Here is a 23,257-nt window from a genome sequence, read left to right as displayed (position 1 = left end):
AGTGGTGCCAGAAGCACATTTTCATCTGTTCATAAAATACTGACTTGGCTACTGGTCAAACACATGGATTTTAAAATCACTCTCTCTGCTTCTAGGATATTATGTGTATTTGCTTCAACCCCATCAAAATCTTTTAATTCTATGTTACCAGTTTTCCCTGGAAACCTGCTGGAAGCATCTTCTGTGGTGATTCCAAACATTGGACACAAACATTGGAGCAATAGCTTTGGCTTGTCATTCTTCAAACTCACTTTAGTCTGAGAGCAAGGAGTCTGCACTTTTGTAGCCAAGTTGGTCCCAGGATATTAGGAACACAAGGCAGGTGAGGAAATATCTTTTATCAGACCAACAGAAGTTGGGAAAATAAAAGATATTTCTTCACCCACCTTAAGTGCAAGGAGCTCAGCCTCATTCTATTTAAATCCACTTTGAAAACTGCAGATCTTTTCATGTTGTTTTTTTAACACTTACTTGTTTTATGTCAGGGTTGCAAGATCAAAAGATATTTTAAATAACTGATTAGTTCTACCAGGTGGAGCACATTGGGATGCATTACATGAAAGTCAATATAAAATTAATCTACGGTATAGTCTGGTGACAAAAATGTTTTTTTTTTTAAACCGATAGGCTATATTCTGCTGTAAGTAACACCCATGCAACCCCACTGAAAACAATGAGGGGTAGTAAGAGTCTAATAGGAGAGCAGAATGCAGCCCAATATTTCTCAAATTAAACTACAGTTAATTATAAGAAGCCATGTTTTTCAAGTGTGTTTACCTTTCTCTTATTTTATAGCTTTGTAGAGTATTTAGGTTCTGCTTCCCAAAGCTGGCTGCTATCTTTCCACTCGTGAGTCTCAACTGCAATTGTAGGTGCAGAGAATCAAATTCTTGGGGGAGAACTGGCTCAATGCCACTGTTCATGGCTAGGACTCACTTGCAAATTCCAAGCAGCAGATGTTCATTAGCAGCAAGTAGTAATGTATTTTTGAAGTCATTCTGAGAAATTAAGATGTAGCCTCAATGCACCAAGTGAAATGATAAAATTATATGAGGCTTTTTTGTTCCGCCCAAATGAATTTTTTTTAACTGCCTTGAAAATAAACAACAGCTTAGCAGAAGGCACCCATTAATTATGTAATCATAATAGCTGTTCTCAAGAACTGGAACATTCCTGAAGGAACACATCCAATTTCTTGCTAGTCTGTGCTCATAATTACCAATCCACTAACTGTTGTTATGAACTGCACCCTGTCGATTACAGATAGTTTGCAGATAGTTTGCTGGAGTTTCTTAACCTGACTCTTAAATCACAGGATGTCTATCAGCTAATGCTCTCTCTCTCTCTCTCTCTCTCTCTCTCTCTCTCGTTGTCTCTTTCCCTACTACCTTTCAATTTCCATGAGGAGCAACTGCCATAGTTTTCTTTTTCCAATACCTTCCGCAGCCTGAAGCGTGTCCTTGATGAACTGTCCAAGAGACGTGGCTCTCTCATTAGTCCTCTCAGCATCCTGGCTGGTTTGTTCTCCATCTGCCGTCACCTTGGTAGCCTAGTGATCCAAATTGAGGAAAAGTATAATTAATGGACATGACAAGACTGCACCAGGAGATATTCCCACTAGCTGAATCCACTTGCAAATCTTTCCTCAGGCAAAAGGCAATCGATGAATTATTGATCAGATGTACTGGAAATGACATACACTGCTCAAGTACACAATTACATTTTATTTCCTCTTCCATTAAATGGAAATTGGAGGGCTTTATTTTTGGTTCTTGGAAATGTTAGTTGTGTGGAACAGCACACAAAGGGACTCAAGTTGAGAACATTCTTTGAATGTGTTTAAAGCAATGTTGTTCAAAAGCTTTTAATGGATACTTCAGGGCGTACTTCCACTAGTTTCACTATGTGATTGATTTCCTGATGACAGAATGCAGTATACACAGCACTCCCTACCTGTTACCTCCCCTGAGGTGTTTTTGAAGAAGACATGGCCTGTCTCAATAAGTTAGTAGAATTTTAAATCAATACATTAATTAAGTGGAGGAAGAAAGAAAAAGAGAAAGAAAAGGAAGAAGAATCACTCTTTCATTCTTTTGCTTAAAATCTTTTGTATATAACGTTTTCAAGTGATCAATACAGTTTTGACTATGAGTACCTACATGATTTATAGTTTTAATGAATCACAACAGATCAGGATGGAGATGAACATCAAACACAAGTCTGACAAAGCACTAGTAAGAAAAAACCATCCAAATACATTCATCTTTATTTTCACATTCAAAACATCCCTATTTATAATACACCTACATTCACCATATGACATCTGACCATTTCTTCCAAACATTTCGTATATTGAGTGTAAACACTATTTCATGGAGGAATATAAGCTGTTTGTATAGGAATGTGATTACTCAGAAGGAACATCCCAGGCAACGGGGCATCATGCTCTCTCCAGTTCCTGGGAAAAGGTTGAAAGAGCTATGTGATCTGGAGCAAGCTTACATTTTATCTGGATACAGCTATGCAAACCCTGTTCTCAGATATGAACAAGCATTGCAATAATCTAGTCCAGGGAAATTAATGACACTTTAAAACTTTGAGTCTTGTCCAAGCTGGCTGTGTGTGAATCCTTACTTATCACACTAGATCTCGCCCAATCCCTAAATCTGCTCAGGAAAACTGAATACAGTACTTGTCACTGCACAGAAATGGCATTTAAAATTCAAGAAGTATAATAATTTATGGCACTTAAAGCATAAATGGCCAAATTTGTTCTTGAAATAAAATCCATGGATGATTTCAATCTATTATACTGACCTGCCTCACAGTAATTACAACATAGGTAATTTACATTAAAAATGGTTGAGGTGAGTAGAAGCACCAGTCCTTCCTTCTTACCCTGACCATTAAAAGAACATGGGCTCATCATTTCTATGCAACTTATGCCTATGTTACTGGATGATCAAACCTTTAAAATATGCCTCAGAGGCAGAACTGGCTTGGTAAATTATACAGGGCATCCAGTACAGGTGATTGGTGGATGTGCCTGGTCTTCTGGTCTAATCCAGGATGGCATTTCTGATGTCATTTTGTTCCTCATGTATTTGAGAATTGTCCTATTATTTATCATCACATCTTCAGCAATCATCCTTTTATTCTTGGTCTTTGATTTTCCTAGAATGGTTTACATGAGTTTCACTTTGTTCTATAATATTCTAGTCCTTCACTACAAATGATGTTTCATAACTTGCGTGTACCTCTCTTATCCTTGATTACTTTTTTCACATTCATATTAATTCAGATTGGCCTTTTTTAACTTTCACTATTTATTGCCTTTTGCCATGTATTACATTTTCGTGCACATTAATCTGTCTTTGAACAGTTTCCATTTCCCCTCTGTGACCATTCCCTTAACTCTTTAAACCCATTCAGCTCCACTAAATGCTTCTTGTATTCAACCATAATTTGCTCTACTGGAAAATAAATTTTTCACTTTATTTTTTCTTTTTTGGCCTAACTTCAACTCTACAAACCAAATTAAATAACAGATAGCATCACTCAGACGCTGTCTCACCATAACATCGACAATCAGGTGTCGCTCTTTGTGAATAAAGTGCCAACTATTTTCCATGTATTGAGTTCATTGGAATTCCCCATATCTACAGGGGCAGGCTTCAACTGAAGAAAACACTGCTTATGTTGAAAGTTAAATCTCAAACTCCTTTCTGAGAAACTACCAAAGCCAGCCAGATAAGAATTAAAGGAAGGTGGTAGAGTGACATCCATGAATGAGTTTTTAAACAGGGTTTGGGGGCTTCAAATGTTATAGAATTTTAGACACAAGGTAAACCCTTTGGGATAACAAGGTTCTATCCCATGGAAATTCCGGAAGAGGGAATGTTTTTAAGTCCTGCGGTCCTACAAGCATCTTGTGTGGCTAGGGTTCACAGGTGGCACACATCTTTATTCTCCATTGCATTTGGATTCCTTTCTGCCAAATCTGAAATCCATACAAATATTAGCATCTGTGCTCAGCCCTACTTCTCCCTCTGTGTGACAGGATCTCCTAATACCATCTGCTCCGACTGAAGGGACTCCTACTGGGGTGCTGCTTCCACCCCGCTGCATGCCACCAGGGAAATAGCTCCAACAAGAGCTTCTACCGAACACATTTCAGGTGGAGTGAACATGCAATGCAGACATATATTTGGCTAATTTGGATTGGCTGCACAGAGGCAGGGTTTGGACCCCCCCATTCAAGTACTTCCTGCTGCCTACAGCCAATGTTGCCTCGGCCGCCTACTTTTCCAGATCCAGTAACAGGGTTTTCTGAGTTGTGGAGGCTGTCACGGATGGACATAGGGACATCCTGATTTGCAGGGTAAGGTGTGGGTGAAGAGGTTTTCTGACACTCTCTCTGGGAAGCTCAGCTCTTACAGGTGCAGTCCCCAATGCACCACCTCAATATATGAGGTGAATGGAAATGTGGGTGAGGGAGAATAAAGTCAAATGGAGAGCCAGAGGGGGAGAAAAGAATGAGCTGATGGAAAGGGAAACAGGAAGCAAGCACCAGCAAGCTAATGAGGTGTGAAGGTGAATGAATTGGCAATGAATATGAATGTAGGTGAATGAGGGAGTATGGATGGAGGGGAAGACAGCAGGGAGAGATAGGAGGATGACAGCTACCCTGGTGGGGAGGAAAGAGTGGATGAGAAGTTGTTCTGACTGGTCAAACACAATGAAGGGGTTGCAGAAGATTAAATACTGTTTTCTCCTACCCTTTACAGTAAATGTATGAAAATTTTCTTCATGAACCCCTAATCTAGGAAATATCATTTCCCCTGCTTGCAGTTATAAGGGTCCTCTTCAATTTAAGGTCTGTGATGCCTAAGACTTTATAATTTGTATTAAAAGATGAAAATAAAGAGATAACGAATGAGCCTCCTTTACATTAATATTTGGAGTACACACACACACACACGCCCTCTCTTTGGGTGCATGCACACGTGCACACACACATGTGCACACACACACACACACACACACATCGTAATTCTGAAGGGATTTACAAAATAATATACTTATATAAAATGTACACAAGCAATAAGCAAAACCACTATCTTAAAGTGGCTTAAAACTACAACACAGGACTCTCTTTAGGGAGGGAGTCTAAAATTACATGGAACTTTTAAAATTTCAGGTGCATACTCAGCAGCTGATGTTAGCAATACAACTCTCAGTGTCATGTGTGTGTGTTAATTAATGTCCAGAGGAGCAATTCAACTATTTTGCTAAATATCATCTCTCCAGGTCTGCCAGTCCTTTATATTAATGTTCCATCAAATACTTGAAGTTCAGCACTGCTGATATCAATTCCCCTTCTCAGAGTTCTCAACCATTAGATGGCACACTTTATATTATTTTCCTTTCAGACTCTCTCTGATGACCGAACAATATTCCAATCTCTGCACTGAAGCTCTAATCTGAAATAAAAGCTTTCCTAATAAAAAGAATAACTAGCACATAGAAGTGACATCCAGAGACCCTCACCTTCTCAAAATAAAGGTGGTTTAAAAATTATTTGATTTATCACTGTAAATGCGATTGCCATTTTGATAGCCCCACTGATTGACTCTTCATGATAAGTAGATTTGATTTTAAATCAGACATTTCTCTGTCTTGCTGTGCAATTCTTAACTGGAAACGGAAACAACTCACAGTGTTGAGAGCAGATCTATAGCACAGTGCTCTATAGCAGTGGTTCTCAACCTGCGGCCCGTTTGCAGCCCAATCAGCACACAGCTGCGGCCCATGTTACAGCCTCAGGGCCATACGGGTAGTATATATATTGTGTGGATGCAGCCCACATGACACATAGAGAGCTGCATATGTGGCCCACAATGGTAAATTGAGAACCACTGTTGTACAGTTTAATGAGAAATGAACAACCACAACAAACAGATCGTTTGACTATTTAAAACAGGAAAACCAAAATGCATAATATGTCTGAGACCTCCTGGGCACTTTACAACTCCGTCGTGAACACTGAGTGAACCTGTGTGTGAGAGGCAATCCCACAAATGTGTGTATTATTTCTCTGAAATATTCAGGCCCAGGGGATTTGAAAGAGAAAATTCTGCTTTTAAGGGATACATAAAAAACGAGGAGTCCTTGTGGCCCTTAGAGACTAACAAATTTATTTGGGCATAAACTTTCGTGGGCTATAACCCACTTCATCAGATGCATGGAGTGGAAAATACAGTAGGCAGGTATAAATATACAGCACATGAAAAGATGGGAGTTGCCTTACTTGAGTAGCGGGTCAGTTCTAATGAGGCCAATTCAATTAGGGTGGATTTTTCCAACAGTTGACAAGAGGGGGTGAGTATCAACAGAGGGAAAATTATTTTTTATAGTGACCCAGCCACTCCCAGTCTTTATTCAGGCCTAATTTGATGGTGTCAAGACAATGAATCGTGTGATATGGTCTGAATGAAACCTGGAGGCATGTAGGTAAGTATAGTGGTCAGTAGGTTTCCGGTACAGGGTGGTGTTTATGTGACCATCACTTATTTGCACAGTAGGGTCCAGGAAGTGGATCTCTTGTGTAGACTGATCCAGGCTGAGGTTGATGGCAGAGCAGAAATTGTTGAAATCTTGGTGGAATTCCTCAAGGGCCTCCTTCCTATGGGTCCAGATGATGAAGATGTCATCAATGTAGCGTAAGTAGAGTAGGGGCGTTAAGGGAAGAGAGCTGAGGAGGCGTTGTTCTAAGTCAGCCATAAAATTGTTGGCATATTGTGGGACCATGCGTACCCATAGCAGTGCCTCTGACTTGAAGGTATAAATTGTCCCCAAATCTGAAATAGTTGTGGGTGAGGACAAAGTCACAAAGCTCAGCCACCAGGTTTGCCATGACATTATTGGGGATACTGCTCCTGATGGCTCGTAGTCCATCTTTGTGTGGAATGTTGGTGTAGAGAGCTTCTACATCCATAGTGGCTACATGCCTCCAGCTTTCATCCAGACCACATCACACGATCCATTGTCTACAGCCAAGCCCTAAGATACAACCGCATTTGCTCCAATTCCTCAGACAGAGAGAAATAGCTACAGGATCTCTACGTAGCATTCCTAAAACTACAGTACCCACCTGGGGAAGTGAAGAAACAGATTGATAGAGACAGAAGGGTACCCAGAAGTCACCTACTACAGGACAGGCCCAACAAAGAAAGTAACAGAACGCCACTAGCCATCACCTACAGCCCCCAACTAAAACCTCTCCAGCGCATCATCAAGGATCTACAACCTGTCCTGAAGGACGATCCCTCACTCTCACAGACCTTGGGAGACAAACCAGTCCTCGCTTACAGACTGCCCCCCAACCTGAAGCAAATACTCACCAGCAACTACACACCACACAACAGAAACACTAACCCAGGAACCAATCCCTGCAACAAAGCTCGTTGCCAACTCTGTCCGCATATCTATTCAAGGGTCACCATCGTAGGATCTAACCACATCAGCCACACCATCAGGGTCTCATTCACCTGCACATCTACCAATGTGATATATGCCAGCAATGCCCTTCTGCCATGTACATTGGACAAACTGGACAGTCTCTACACAAATGAATAAATGGACACAAATCAGACATCAAGAACTGTAACATTCAAAAACCAGTAGGAGAGCACTTCAATCTCCCTAGACACTCAATAACAGACTTAAAAGTGGCAATTCTTCAACAAAAAAACCCTTCAAAAACAGACTTCAACAAGAAACTGCAGAACTGGAATTAATTTGCAAATTTGACACCATCAAATTAGGCCTGAATAAAGACTGGGAGTGGCTGGGTCACTACAAAAAATAATTTTCTCTCTGTTCATACTCACACCTTCTTGTCAACTGTTGGGAATGGGCCACATCCACCCTAATTGAATTGGCCTCATTAGAACTGACCCCCTACTCAAGTAAGGCAACTCCCATCTTTTCATGTGCTGTATATTTATACCTGCCTACTGTATTTTCCACTCCATGCATCTGATGAAGTGGGCTATAGCCCACAAAAGCTTATGCCCAAATAAATGTGTTAGTCTCTAAGGTGCCACAAAGACTCCTTGTTGTTTTTGTTGATACATACTAACACGGCTAACCCTCTGAAAAGGGATTCATAGACTCCGAGGCCAGAAGGGACCACTGTGATCAACTAGTCTGACCTCCTGTATAACACAGTCCATAGAACTTCCCCAAAACAATTCCCAGAGCAGATCTTTTAGAAAAACATCCAATCTTGATTTTAAAATTGTCACTGATGGAGACTCCATCACGACCCTTGGTAATGTCTTCCAGTGGTTAATTGCTCCCATTTAAAATGTGCACCTTATTTCCTGTCTGAATTTGTCTAGCTTCAACTTCCAAGCCCTTGGAACATGTTATGCCTTTCTCTGCTAGACCGATGAGCCCAATATTACGTATTTGTTCTCCATGTAGGTGCTTATAGACTGTAATCGAACCTATACATTTCCAGCAGCGGTCATTCCAGTGCCAAATACAGAGGTAAAATAACTTCTTTACTGCTACTCGAAATTCTCCTCTTTATGCATCTCCTGATCACGTTAGCTTTTTTGGCTACTGTGTCACACTGGGAACTCATGTTCAGCTCCACCACAACCACCATGTCTTTCTCAGATCACTGCTTCCCATGATAGAGTCCCCCATCATGTAATTATAGCCTACATAATCTTTATCCCTAGATGTATACATTTACATTTAGCCATATTAAAACACATATTTTTGCTTGCACCCCATAATACACAGTGATCCAGATCGCTCTGAATCAGTGACCTACTCTCTTCATTATTTAACAATCCCCCAGCTTTTGTGTCATCTGCAAATGTTATCAGTGATGATTTTATGTTTTCTTCCAGACCACTGATAAAAATGTTAAATAGCGTATGGCCCAGTACTGATCCGAGCAGGACCCCACGCAAGCTTGATGATGATTCCCCATTTACAATTATACCTGGACACCTGTCAGCCAATTTTGAATCCATTTACTGTGTACCATGTTAATTTTATATCGTTCTAGTTTTTAATCAAAATGTTATGCAGTACCAATTCAAATGCCTTACAGAAGTCTAAGTATATTACGTCAACACTATTACCTTTATCAACCAAACTTGTGATCTCATTAAAAAAAGATATCAAGTTAGTTTGACAGTATCTGTTTTTCATAAATTCATGTTGATTTCATTAATTACATTACCCTCCTTTAATTCTTTATTAATTGAATCCCATATGAGCCGCTCCATTATCTTGCTTAGGATTGAGATCAAGCTGACGAGCCTATATTACCCATGTCATCCCATTTACCCTTTTTAAAAATTGACACAACATTAGCTTTCTTCCAGTCTTGCAGAATTTCCCCAGTGCTCCAAGACTTATTGAAATCAACATTAAAGGTCCAGTGAGCAATTCTGCCAGCTCTTTTAAAACTCTTGGATGCAAGTTATCTGGACCTGCTGCTTTAAAAATATCTAACTTTAGTATAATCTGTTTAATATCCTCCAGAGATACTAGTGGAATGGGAAGAATGTTATCACCATACAATAAGACTATATCATCTCTTTTCCCTCAAATACAGAACTGAAATATTTATTGAACATTTCTACCATTTCTGGATTATGATAGATAATTCTACCATTTCCATCTAGTAATGGACCAAATTCCATTGTCAGGATTCCTTTTGTGACTAATATATTTTAAAAACTCCTTCTTATTGTCCCAAACTCTGCTGGCCATAGATTTCTCCTTTTATCCCTTCCCTTTGCTTCCCTTATCAATTCCCTACAATTCCTAACTTCTGATTTATATTCATTATCATCAACCTCCCCTTCCTTCCATTTATTATGTGTGTTATGTGTTACATGATTCTCCAGAAACCCAAAGACTGTTCAAGAGGCAAAACTTCAGTGCAGGGGGAAATGAGAGAAATCTACTAACTCACTTGCTGAAAGCCTCTACTACCCAAAGACGGGCTCCAGCCACAGGAGTCACTCTGTGATAATCTGGAGGTTTAACTACTGTTGGTTTTGTAAAAGAACTCCTAGAAGCAACCTTTTGAGACTTGTTCATATTTGCCACAATAATGGCTCTCTTTCCTTTAGCACTATCTTTTTCAAATCCTTTCATTCTTGCCGAGTACCTGCTTCTGCTTACATTATATGTTTATGTGAAAAGAACACATCTCAACATATTGGCCCCCCCAAAAAAGAGGATGTCAGGGGAGGGGTAGGGAGTGATTTGAAACTGGCACTTTGGGAATGAAAAGTGATTTATAATTCAGCCATTCATTCATGTTTAATTCATCTTCAAAAAGAATTTTGTTTGTCACTTAGAAGCATCACTTTAAACAAACCCCTAGCTTTACCTCAGAATGCTACAGACTTACCCTTGTCAGTAGCTCATCCATCTCTGTCACGAGGGTATCCAGGTTTTTTTGTGCCAACTGAAGGAGTCTCTCTGGTGCTCGCTGAGGTGATAGCAAATGCTAGGGGAAAAAATTCATTTCATGGATTTCAGGGCTTCAGAAATAATGGAGGGAAGAAACATCAAAGCTTTCTTCTCATTGCAGATGCTACTCCTTTTTTGACACTAATGACTAATGTCACACCCATCCAAAACTGTTTATTCAGAGGTCCTGACAGCTTTAAATCTTTTAATATAGGATATAAAATATATGCATGTGGTACAGTATACAGTGCACTCACTACAATGTAACTGCTCTATGGACTGTTAACAAGAATACTATTTATTTTTACTAGAATTTCATTTCATTTTCTCTATGCCTGCCATTTATTTCCTTCCATCCAAGTGAACAAATATAAATTACCACTGCATGATTTACTTATTATCATAAGTCAAAATACATAATTGTAATAACTATTTACCAACTGTGACAAGTTTGAAGTAATTAAACCTTTAATTTTTCTTTTCCCCTACCTCTAGCTATGGTTATGTGTACAGGCAAATGTATACATGTTTGTACTGAATCCTTGGATTGATATATGCGTGCTGTGCGTATACCTTTAATTCCTGTGTCGTGTTCTCAAAGCCATACAGCATTTTATATGGAGGAGGCAGCGGGCCACTGAGGTTGACACTCAGAGTCATCTGGTTTAGTCGATCTAAGTCGCTTAGAAGGAGTCCTATGCATTCATCATCACAAACTGTGGGAAGGATAGGGACAGTAAAGCATATTTATTCCTGCTAAGCATTTAAGGCAGATGTTTGAGTCAGAAATCTTTTACAGTACACTTACAATTCTGTGAAAGATAATGCTACCAATCTCAGATAATTAAACCCAACAAATGTCTGGTACTAGAAAAAAATATGAAAACAATAGCTAGGGAATATTGCCTAGAACTTGATAATGGGACAGTATGATATAAAACCTATAAAGTTAAATTTGTAGACTTACCTGGGATAAAGAGGGGGAAAATTACACGTTATAGACTAGCCTGTACAAAATCCTAATTTAGGCGAGCAATTTAGAGGAAGTCTTGAGAAAGCAGGCAGGTAATTCAGCAAATCTAAAGAGCACTAAAAAAAAGAACTATGGATTGTGCTGCCATGTATTTGAATAGATGCAAACCTCTTGAATTCATGTCATTTATGTACTTTATAGTCACACCACACATAGCAGCACGGCCAAGCAAGTTAAACTGCAATGCAGATTGCAAAAAGGGTCAGTATGAAAATGCTGATCACTTCCCATTATTTAGTGCTTTCCTCTACCTCATTTCATTATTCAGATTATAATTTATTTGACTGTTGTGTACTGCATATGCCTTAAAGGCGTTTGAATCTTTTCTCCCCAGTACTTTATCATCCATTAAAAGAAGCTAACATAACCTTATAGTCTAATGTTATTCACCCTGTAGACAGAAAATTATTCACCCTGTAAACAGAAAATTATGGGTATGCCTCTCTAGGAGTATGAGTCTCTCATCATCATGCACAAACGTGTTACATAGGTTCAGTAAAGCTATACAGCATTTCGGAAGGTGGAGTAATTGTGAAACAATGAATACACTGGGGATGCTAAGAGACACAGAGGGCTGTGCCTAAAATTTTACAAGGATGTAATTATCTCACTCAACAACACCCTTTTAAGCTGCCTAATGGCTAGGAAACCATTAAGCAAAATGTGCATCTTTGTAAAAATAGGATGTATGGTAGATGATTTTCAATGCAGAATGACAGTTTCATCTGAAATCTATTGTTCCGTGTAGATTAAATCTCCTCCTCTGCTTTTCATAATGTTCAGTCACACTCATCAGAATGTTCCCTCATTCTAAATCACGTGAGGCCAGTGGAATTGTGAAGCAGGCGGCTGGTCCAATTGTGGATGTAGAAAGAAGAATGGATACTGGTTTAATACACCAAGGAGCTACTTGGAGAGGCATGAGAGAAAATGGATGTTGGTTTAGTGCAGTAAGAAGTAGGTAGGCTAGCCACACTGGAAGGAGGATAGATATTGTTATTTGAAGAGTCCCTCTCTTCATTTAATTCTTCCCCTATGTCTCAATAGTTTGTTGCTTGAGATGAAGTGCATTATAATTATTCTAATGAAGGCCCTTATATTTTGGTTTATGCCTGTATGTCAAAAAGCCCATTACTGGCCCACCTCTTGTCATCTCTGTGTTTAGAGAGAGAAGACATATTTCCATAAGCTAAAGGCGTGTTTTACGGCAAGCTGTGTGTTTTATATACCAACATCTGTCTCCTAATTGGTCAAGAAGACACACAGATCTGATAGCCATTTTGGAGGGTGTACATCCATTGCCTAAGAGAAATACACTGTTCTTTTAAAGTGTGGGATTTTTTTAGGGATATTTTATTTTATTCTGATTTATTTTATTTTGTATATTACATAAAACAATAAGAAATTTCTAGTTGCCCTCAATATTTTTGAAGAGACTAGAAATTAAAATGGGCTGCAAGTTAAAACCAAACTTAATTTACCGTAACAGGAAAAATTTGAATAGCTTATAACATGAAGTATTCTCAATGAATAAACTGTCATTTGATAATTTTTCTGTGAGCAAGCGATATAAATTAACATCTCTAGCTTGATAATCAGGCTGAAAAGATGAACTACATCAAGTCAGGACCACAGCTGAGTAGAAGAGACAGTTACTCCAATACACAGTCTGAATGTACTGGAGCAATAGCAAATATTTCAAGAGTATGAATGTATTTTATATGACTAAATGTTTCCAAAACTTTATCTATAAAACTGTCAGCATAAATCACTGTCTAATATTAACAAATGCAACTTTAAATTCAGATCATTATAGCAGTGCACATGTGTAAGGGGCAAATCATGCCATCACTATTACAATCTTTTCGGCTGGCAATTAATACAAAATATTGTATTTTCAGTTTTCACCACAATCTCTTATGCATCATATGTACTGTAAATATTCTGACTTATCTCCTAGTGAAAAGCATCTCAGAAAGCATGTATGCCAAAGAAAAATGGTTTCACAAACACTGAACTCATAATAAATGACACTTCAAGATATACATGTTTTACAGACATCTACCCACTTACCTATTTTAAGTAAAAAAGCAAAAGATAATGATAATGGAATCAGATTTTTTTCAATACACCCAGATCAGATCATATTTTAAAGTCTCTCCATTAAGTCTTCCTTTTTCTGGAATTCCTCTGTATGGTATAAAGATCTCACAAGATCTCTCATTTTCCTCTGTTTATTTTCCCTTTCTTAACTTTCAAGCCCTCATATGACATGGAATTTCCATTACAAAAATACTCACATGGAATATTCTAATAATGATCCAAAACACTGTAGTAAAACCACTGTAAGCTCTAGTGTTTTGAATCATTATTATACAATGCTTTATCTTTTAAAGGTTTTTTCTAGATGAGTAGGGCAGAGACGGATTCACTCCTGAGGTGATCGATGCTGATACTTTTTTGTAAAAGTGAATGCTCCAGAGCAAGGCAAACCGCCAGTGTCTGGGAGCATAATTTTGTTCTTAGTACTACAAATACCTCAAGTCTAATATACCACTCTCCCTAAGTGTGCAGAAAACTCATTCACGTCAGTGTAAGTTCTGCATCACAAAAGAGAGCAAAATATTATGGCTGAAATTGGCGTTGTGTAACTGAACCCAGAATTTTGTCTTAAATATTATCATTACCATTGAAGTGCCAACACATCATATTACACAGAGTTATTTCCCAGTTTAAGTATAAGGGAAATCCATGGAATCTCTGATATCACTATATGGCAACCTCTGATAATTATTGATTTTTTAATGTTGACTACTATCTACTCCTCTTTCTGCAATCCCAGGCACTGCCAGTAAAGAGAGTGGGAGAGTGAACCTGGAATCAATCCCAAGTGTCGTTCTTGACTGTGCAGAACATTCACTAAACTAATTAATCTTTTATAATCTCCACCCCTTTTTTCATTAGGGAAAAAGAAGTGAAATCCTGGTTTCATTTAATGTATTTGGAGTTTTGCCATTAACCTCAATGGAGGTAGGATTTCACCTGTGATCTCTATGTCTCCAAATGTTGGGAAAACTCAGACCCAGATCTGGATCAAAATTTTATGGCTCAGGTTCACTTCTATTCTCCACTGTTCATAATCCCCCATATGTTGCAGATGGCTGAGACTCAGTAGCTAGCAAGATTTAAACATGCAGAGGTTGGTGCAGTGGTTCTCAAACTTTTTGCTTTCATAACTCCGTTTTCAGACTTATTGCTTCGTGCCACCCCAGAAAGCATGGAGGATGGTATTTTGCGGCACAAAATTCTGTCCTCTGCATAGCGTGACTTCACATGAACCATACATGCGAAGTCACGCCACATGGAGTCTGCCATTTTGTAGAGAAAAAAGGCATCCTCCTCACACAGGATTGCAATCCCATCTGCTGACGATGCTACCCCATCACTGGGGAATTTGGGAATTGCTGGGCTGATGGCAGGACATTCACTCAAATTTTCTCTCTCCAGCAGTAGTTGCAGGTGTGTTGGCTGCATGGTGTAGTGCAATGTCCATCTCTTTTCACAGGGTTAAATTAAATAAACAAAATTCTGTATAATTAAATATCTTTTCCAGCTTCTCTATTTGTCGTACATTTTCCCCCTTTCCCTTTTATTTTTCACTCTTTCATTTAAGTCTTTGTTTCCACATTAGTACCATGTTGGCAGCATATATTTGAGGATAAGGATTTGTTGTTTAAATATTGCTGCAGATCTCAAAATATTGTGACTACACTTTTACAGAAGAGTCTGAATTGTACATATAATTGATCCCCTGAAAAGTGCTTAATAGGTGAATTATTATTTTATTATTTATTATGGGTATTACAGCAAAGCCTAGAAGCTCTTATCAGGATTGGGGCCAATCAGGATTGTGCTAGCCACTGTGCAAAAACACAAAGTCTTAGTCCCTGTCCAGATGAGTTTACAATCTAAGGCCCTAATTCTCCAATGACTCACTCATGATTTGATGCACTCTGGGCAGTCCAGTTGAAGTCTCTAGAACTACTTGCAGAGCATAAAGTTAAGCATGTGTAAGTCTTTGCAGGATCAGGATCTAATTTCAGATAAGATGCAACAGACTATAGACTTGGTCCAAATCCGATTGAAATGAATGGAAATATTTTCATTGACTTCAGTAGGCTTTGGCTCAAGCCATATTGGAGGAGAAAGGGGGAGGGAGGACAAGCGTGAGAACTTTGGAAACTCCGAGTTACATATTGTGGCCATGTTTCTATGTCCAAAACCATCTAATCCAGGTGAAGGGGCAGAGAGCTGCAAAAAGACAACACCCATACACTGAGTTACTCATGGGCATAAAGGATTGCGACCATCCAGGAGCGGCGCCAGGGTTTTTGCCGCCCTAGGCGACAGCGCTCCTCCTCTGAGCATTCAGGGGGCCTGGGGTCTTCAGTGGTGGGGGTCCTTCCGCTCCGCATCTTCGGGGCACTTTGGCGTCGGGTCCCGGAGCGAGTGAAGGACCCGCCGCCGAATTGCCGCCGAAGACCCGGAGCGGAAGGACCCCCCGCCGCTGAATTTCTGCCGAGGGTGGCAAAATGCCGCCCCCAAATCCTGCCGCCCTAGGCGACCGCCTAGGGTTGCCTAGTGGAAGCGCCGGCCCTGCGACCATCCCTTTTTAAATCTGACAGAGAAGCACATATTTCTGAAATACAGTGGTCACTGTCAAAAGTGACATTTACACCCCCATACCCGAGATACCACAACTAATATCTATTACAAGTAGGATATTGTGTTGCCTGGATCTCTGACACCGAGCTGTGGTAGCTATCGGTCAATGGTGACATTTTATAGTGGTGAAAAATGCATAGATATTTTTATTATTTAACATCATAGGGGTGCCTAAGCAGAGTAAATTATTACAAATTAAAACTAACATATATGAGTAATTAGAGAAAATCTGGGGGGAAATTTTTCATATTTGAAATTAAACAATTTGTTCCCAGCATCATTAAAAATAAGCTCTGTTGCTGATTTTCTTATTGGTTATGAAAGCTACTGTTTGTTTGAACAAAAAGGGGAAAATAAGACATTAGAACTGGACTACATAAGAACCCAAATTTCAAGGATCATGTATATTAATTAGTATGGAGGCCTCCTCAGCATGACACTGAGCATACAAACTCTTCACTTCCTGGAATTTTTGAAAATCTGATGGTTTCAGTTGGAACCAATCAATTGGGGGCAATGATATTAGTGCCAAAATTACTTATTTAAAAATAAATTAATAGCTTACAATGATTTCAGAGGCATACTAGGCTATTTTGACTATTGAACTTCTCAGAAGAAATTTATTTTTGGATATAATTTTTCTCATCATTGCTCTAACTGCTCATCAGACTAGACCTAACATTGTTTTGTTCTGGGAATGTAATAAGGAGCTTTATTCCATGTGTCTATCCACATGTAATTATCTTTCTGTTATTATGTGACTGTAAACAAATTCTTCCCTTTGTACAACAATTGTATGTTTTAAAAAAATCCCCTTTTTTCCATTCTGCCTGTGGCTCTCTAAAATATAATTATTACAAAACAACACTGACAAAAATGCCACCCACTAAGCAACAAAAATGATGTTATGAAATAGTTGCTAGACAAGATGACACTATATTGTAAATAAATAAATTTTATGTTCAGTCAAAAATATGATTATTTAAATGCAAATGCACACCTCTCTGGTGGTGGTTTTTTTTTTTTTTTTTGCCTAGTTACTTTAAATTGTTCCACCATTAAGATGTTTAGTATAAAAGAGACCTTAAATATAAATGTTACATTTAAATAATGTTACATTGTAATAGATTGGTTAAAAGTTTACTTTTAATAGGATTTCAATTTGTATTTCTTAACTTCTGTGTGTTATTTTTAAATATGGTACTGCCATTTAAAGAACACTTCCAAAAAATTAATTAGTAGAAATCATTTGGTGTTAACTATCCAAAATCAATGGACAAATATTAAATATGATAGACCAAAATGTTAATAGTTTAACAAGACTATGCTTTAAATTTATATTACTTATATGTGTGTATGTATATTTGCATTAAGCTAAACCATTTTAAAACCATCCAATAATCTAAGCCTTTACATCACAATTCTTGCAATTACCACCAATGCACCAATATTTAAAATGAAATTATTTGAAGGAAAGAAAAATATCCAGGCAAATACTCATATATCATTTGTTTCAAATATTGCAAGTATATAATATTCCTTATGGGGCATTAATTTGCTCTATTTTAGTCATTATTAGTCACTTAATCAATATTATTAAGATTTTATTACTGTTGAAAGTGGTTAGCCATAAGGGTTTTATTGTGTTTTCTGGAAAAAAAATGTTTTATATGCGCAAGCTGAAGGATAACAACATAAAGGGGCCAAATCCTCAGTTGCACCAGAGCTAAACTTGACACAGCTGTGGGCTTGGGGAGATGGGCAAAGCCTCAGAGCTTCTCTAAATGATGCCTCTCTGCAATGGCCCTTTTACAGCTGGTGATCAGTGGAGTGCAGCAGTGTATCACCAACACTCCTTGTGTCTGTTATGCCCCTAGAATGCCCTCGATGGGCTAGGAGGGAGAAGCATAGAGCTGGCTATATTGGCTCTAGGCTACCTAGGGTTTCCACTATGGTTGGGGAATCGGCAACCTGCCACTGGAGCAGGCAGACCCGTGGAAATGGGGAGTAGAGTGATATCTGATTTATATTATTCAATATTAGTCTCCTCTGGTGCACAACTAGGAATAATATGGGCCACATATTAAAACATATTAGAGAAAATACCTCTATTTGTGCATTTGCAACTTGGCACTTCTACATGCAATTTTGAGCACTTTCACTTGTGTGTGCAAATGCTAAAACCCATTTGCACATGCAAACTCAGTACTAATGTTGTTTTGTATATATGCAAGTTATTTGCATACACACAAAAACACAAGCTGAGTTGAGGCTGCACTGACAATTTTGCCTATATTACTAATAAGTAATACAATAACCATAGACTTATTTTTCCTTAATATTGCATGAATACGGTGTATTGTATTTTACAAATTATCATTGACTTCACTGGGAGTTTTGGATGCTCAACCAATCTGAAAATCAGGCCTCTTCCATTTAGGTATCTAGCTATGGCTTTATATGGCTTACTATAGATGCCACACTGGAAAATGCGGTCAATGTTTTATAGGTAGGTAGCTATATACAGTATGGCTTGATGGTCCATTGCCCTGCACCTTGTGCTGTTATTTACAACACTGCAGAGAGGGTGTAGAACACTGCTATTCTGATTTGGTAGCATTTTACATGCACTTTACTCTCACGTTGCACCGATGTAAGTGAAAAGACAAGGTGCGGGATAACAGAGAACCAAGCCCGATAACATTGGTGTATATTGGGTCTGTCTATCATTCTCTCTAATATATGAAGATATTAACAGACTTATACAGAGAGTATAGTGTCCTTTTTCAGCACTTACTGAAGTTTCCCACCTAGCTCTCTGTCCATTGACAAGGCAATGTTGGCTCCTATGCAGCGGGAGTACTACATTCAACAGAGCCAGCAATGTATGCACACTTATAAACCTCATCCTGCCAAATTCTGAGCACTTCCTGAGAGATTCTGAAAGCCCAAATGACTGCAATGTTCTGCACCTTACAGCATCAGGCCCGTTATGCCTAGTATACTTTAAACAGGACTCCACTATTCATCCTCTCAAATAACGAAAGGCATACTTAGCTCTTGATAGATATGAGCTGTTACATTATTCCATGTCAATTTTAGGTTTTTAGGCTGTTTTGCATTGTTTGTGTTGCACGGTTGCAATTTGTCCTGATTACATATTAGCTGGTTTAATGGTAACGATTAAACGAATACTCCAGGATTTTACCCAACATGAAAATAAATCTGAGTTTTATGGTGCCTATCTGCTTTGGTGTTATATGAGCCTCACATGAAAAGATAATCACAAAATGAAAAAAGCTTCAATTAAAATTCAATAACAAGATAAAATTCAGATAAAACATTAAAACCAGTTCATTGTGCCCTGCCAATATATTCAAGTATGCACAGAATAAAAATCTTATATATAGGGGCTTATTGGATCCCTATCTGTATTCTGTTTTAAATAGAACAATGATATGAAGGCCTGGAGGGGGAAAATAATCACAATTAAATTAGTTCCTATTAATTTTCTTTTTTTAAGAAAATGCCTTATTTCAGTTCATGATTGACTAAGTGTCCAAGAATACATTCTGCAACCTGATTTTTATGTGCTTTTGATAATACATAAGGAATTATCATAGAAAAATGAAACTCTGGGCTCAGAACAAACATAATATCCAATTTCATGGAAACCAAATTACAAAAAATAATAAAAGGGAAGACAATCTGAACACATAAAAACTGAAAGCAAGGGCAAAAAGTATGAGTTTTGTAAAATGTAACTCAACAGTGTTTTAGGCTGGATTGGCTATTCATTTTATCTTTTAAACAAAAGACATTCTTTGTTCCTGAATAGATTGTACCCTGACTGCTTCTATCTTCTCAATTTCAACAGGAGGTTGTGAAGCAGCATGTCCAAGGCTTTCTATAAGCCTTGATGAATACTTTTCAGAGTCTATGTATGATTCATGGCAAAAAGCAGTGGAGCTGCTGATTAAACATTTAGGAGCATACTAAAATATTCAATAAACCCAGATCTTTAATCTGTCACAGTAGCATCCCCAACCTTTGGCAAAACTGCAAACTTTGAAACTGACTAAAAGAAGTCCTTCAGAGCCTTGTTGTGGATTTTCAATGTTGCTATTAAACTGTACTTAAGATTTTCCCAGCAGCTTGAGGCTTGTGAAAATTGGAGGCCAGAATGCTTGGGAAATGAGAAGTCTGGTGGATATTTTCAGAAAAACAAAACAAAACAGCTACAGAATCGATTGGCACCAAAGCAAGATTCAGTTCTTGAGATGCAACACAAACCACCACAAATGCCCCCGCCCCCTGAGGTAATGTTAATATACGTACAAATGCACTCCACGCCATCACGCACATGCTGGTGCTTGCAGCCTGCACAAGTCCACCCTGTGGATTCAGGTTTGCAAGTGCACTGTCCGGTGACAGGGTCACAGGGGATAGGCAGTGAACCGTACGGATCACACTCACATTCTTGGCAGGACCCTCCTGGAGTTCTTGGGTCACCGGAGAAGCCAGGGGAACATCTAGACATTATAAATATGAACACAGATTTGGCCTCTTAAAAATGCATAGTGTATTATATTTATCTTGTCTGCAATTGGCAAGACTATACCAAGCTGAGCTCCCAAAAGCACAAGTCTTGGGGTTGTTTGGTTTTTTTTGGCACTTTATGAACAAATATATATTTATGTAAGGGAACAATTTGCATACCACCTGACCAACTAATTATAGGCACAATCCTGTAATCAATATGTGGGTTTCAATCAGGGCAGCAGGGTTGGGCAAAAGTGGTGCCAAGGCCTAACGCTCCCTGAAAGTTTTGCAGACACTCAAGCCCTACAACAGACTGACTTGAAATCTCCCTCCATGATCTACCTTTTATCAAGAGACTTCCAAATTCTACCCAAGAGACCGCCTGGCTGTTGTGTTTAAAAGTGAAATTTGTACTAATAATCTCTTGCTAACTGTGATCAGCTTATTCATACTGTGTTATGCAGCTATTTGTTGTTATGGGTAGAACAACTGCAGTCTCTTTGGTTATTAATAAATCTAACTGTAAATTTCTTCTTTGTGGTCAAGGTCAAGAAGGCTTCACTAATAGTGAAAAAGGGAATTTTAGGATGACATCAGGACAATTTATATGTATATTACATAATTTTAGATAAACATATCATTTTCTTTAGATCTTGGAGTACAATGAAAAAGAACATGGAGTAAAAAAAGACTATGCCAATAGAATTTTGGCATTAATAATAACGAGTTTATCCACTGTCAATTTACAATAGAAGTTGAAAAACTACCTGATAAATCCAGTTTTTAAACCATACATAGAAGAGGAAATAACTTATCAAAAGAAGCATATTTAGAAGATGCTGAGTTGTTTACTGACATCCATTGAAAGGCATTATGCCTCTTTCTACATTGTCCCCTTTTTAATTCTCTCTCTCTATCTCAGCCCACACAATTACCATACCTTTCACAATACTGGCCTTCATATCCAGGTGGGCAAGCGGTACACCGGTAATCACTGAGACCTTCCGCAACACAAGAAGGACTAAAGCTAAACCAGGGGGAAAAAAAGAATAAAAAGCCATTTCTACTGTACTCCATTGATATGCCATATCACTCTAAGCAGCTGTACAAGGCCAGTAATAGAGTCTGCTCTTCAATGTTAATATCAGGATTTTCTTACCCACTATGTACCTACTATGTGCATCTAGTGGAGAGATACTCATCAGTGATAACAATTCTTCTATAAGTCCCTAGCTGTGATTTGAATGGTGTCAAAGGGTGAGCAGTGAAGGGAAAAATTCTGCTATTTTTCCAGCAACAGTAAATTTTCCCACCTCAGCCACACTTTGCTGATTTCCATGTCCTCTGGTCCTTGTTTTGTAATGTAGCGCCTGGTGGTGTGTATGGGTGCCTCTGCCCTCTGATGGATAGAATCAGAGCTGCTGAAGTGTTACTTCTTCTTCTTCTTCTGATTATTATTTATTATTATTATTATTACCATAATGCCTAGGATTTCTAGTTGTGGACCAGGACACCACTGTGCTAGGTGCTGTACAAACAGAACAAAAAGATGCTCCGTCTCCCAGCGAACCGTGGCCACTGGGAGCTGCGGGTGGCCATGCCTGTGGATGGTCAATGTAGAGAAACTGTCTTGTGGCCCGCCAGCAGATTGCCCTGATGGGCCGCAGGTTGCCCACCACTGGTCTAAGTATAAGACAGGGGGACAACAGATAGATGAAGACAGACAGGGGAATTCAATGAAACAATGAGAAAGTATTGGTCAGCATGATAGGCAGTGGTCTCATCACACTTGCTACTCCTGGGAGAATTCTGTGCCAAAAAAATTAAAATTCTGCACCAAAAAAATAAAAATTCTGCACACAATATTTTAAAATTCTGCAAAATTCTGCATATTTTATTTGTCAAAATAATGTAATATAATCACACTGGTTTCAATTACTTAGGTAATTTATTTAAACTACAATACAATGGATGGAGAATGGGAGTGAGGAGCACTAGAGGAAATCCCCAAACCCCAAATAGTAGTGCAGCTAGGTTTGACCCTTAATTTCTAGTTATTAGTCAAAGAATATATGCAGCCATATGCTCAGTGTTACATCATAGGCAACTGAAGAGCAAGTGACGGCTGGGGAATCAAACTCACAATTTATATTGGTTACTGACCATCACCAGAAAGGTCAGTAGCAAACAGTTCATGGAGCATATTTTTTTCAGTCCAAAAATTTAGACGAGTTCTAATCACTAAAGCACCACAAGCATTTATAAGGCCATACTGTCCCTTTATAGCACTCTGGCAATGTGAAGGAGCCTTAAAACTTTTACAACTGTTTTATACTCCTGGGGGAATTCACTAAGAACAATGGGAACAACTGACTAAGGAGGCAGGCTGCTACATTCTGCTCTGCCTAAGGGGACAGAGCCTGCCCCACACCCACCTCCTCAGAA

General features: G+C 38.6%; 1 protein-coding gene across 1 annotated transcript in view; it reads right to left on the bottom strand.

Annotated features, from left to right (window-relative positions):
• Window positions 1-23,257, bottom strand: part of LAMA2 (laminin subunit alpha 2) — a 344,610-nt gene that overhangs the window by 97,592 nt on the left and 223,761 nt on the right. Inside the window, exons 33-37 of the mRNA XM_065401428.1 lie at window positions 21,753-21,839; window positions 20,609-20,802; window positions 11,086-11,228; window positions 10,451-10,549; window positions 1,438-1,549 (exon numbers count right to left, since the gene is read on the bottom strand). Coding sequence (XP_065257500.1) covers window positions 1,438-1,549; window positions 10,451-10,549; window positions 11,086-11,228; window positions 20,609-20,802; window positions 21,753-21,839 — 635 coding nt within the window. The remainder of the gene's footprint in view (window positions 1-1,437; window positions 1,550-10,450; window positions 10,550-11,085; window positions 11,229-20,608; window positions 20,803-21,752; window positions 21,840-23,257) is intronic.

The sequence above is a fragment of the Emys orbicularis genome, chromosome 3 (assembly GCF_028017835.1).
Source record: "Emys orbicularis isolate rEmyOrb1 chromosome 3, rEmyOrb1.hap1, whole genome shotgun sequence".
NCBI lineage: Eukaryota > Metazoa > Chordata > Testudines > Emydidae > Emys > Emys orbicularis.
Note: the sequence above shows the minus strand (reverse complement) of the source record. Positions and strands in the feature narration are given on the sequence as shown.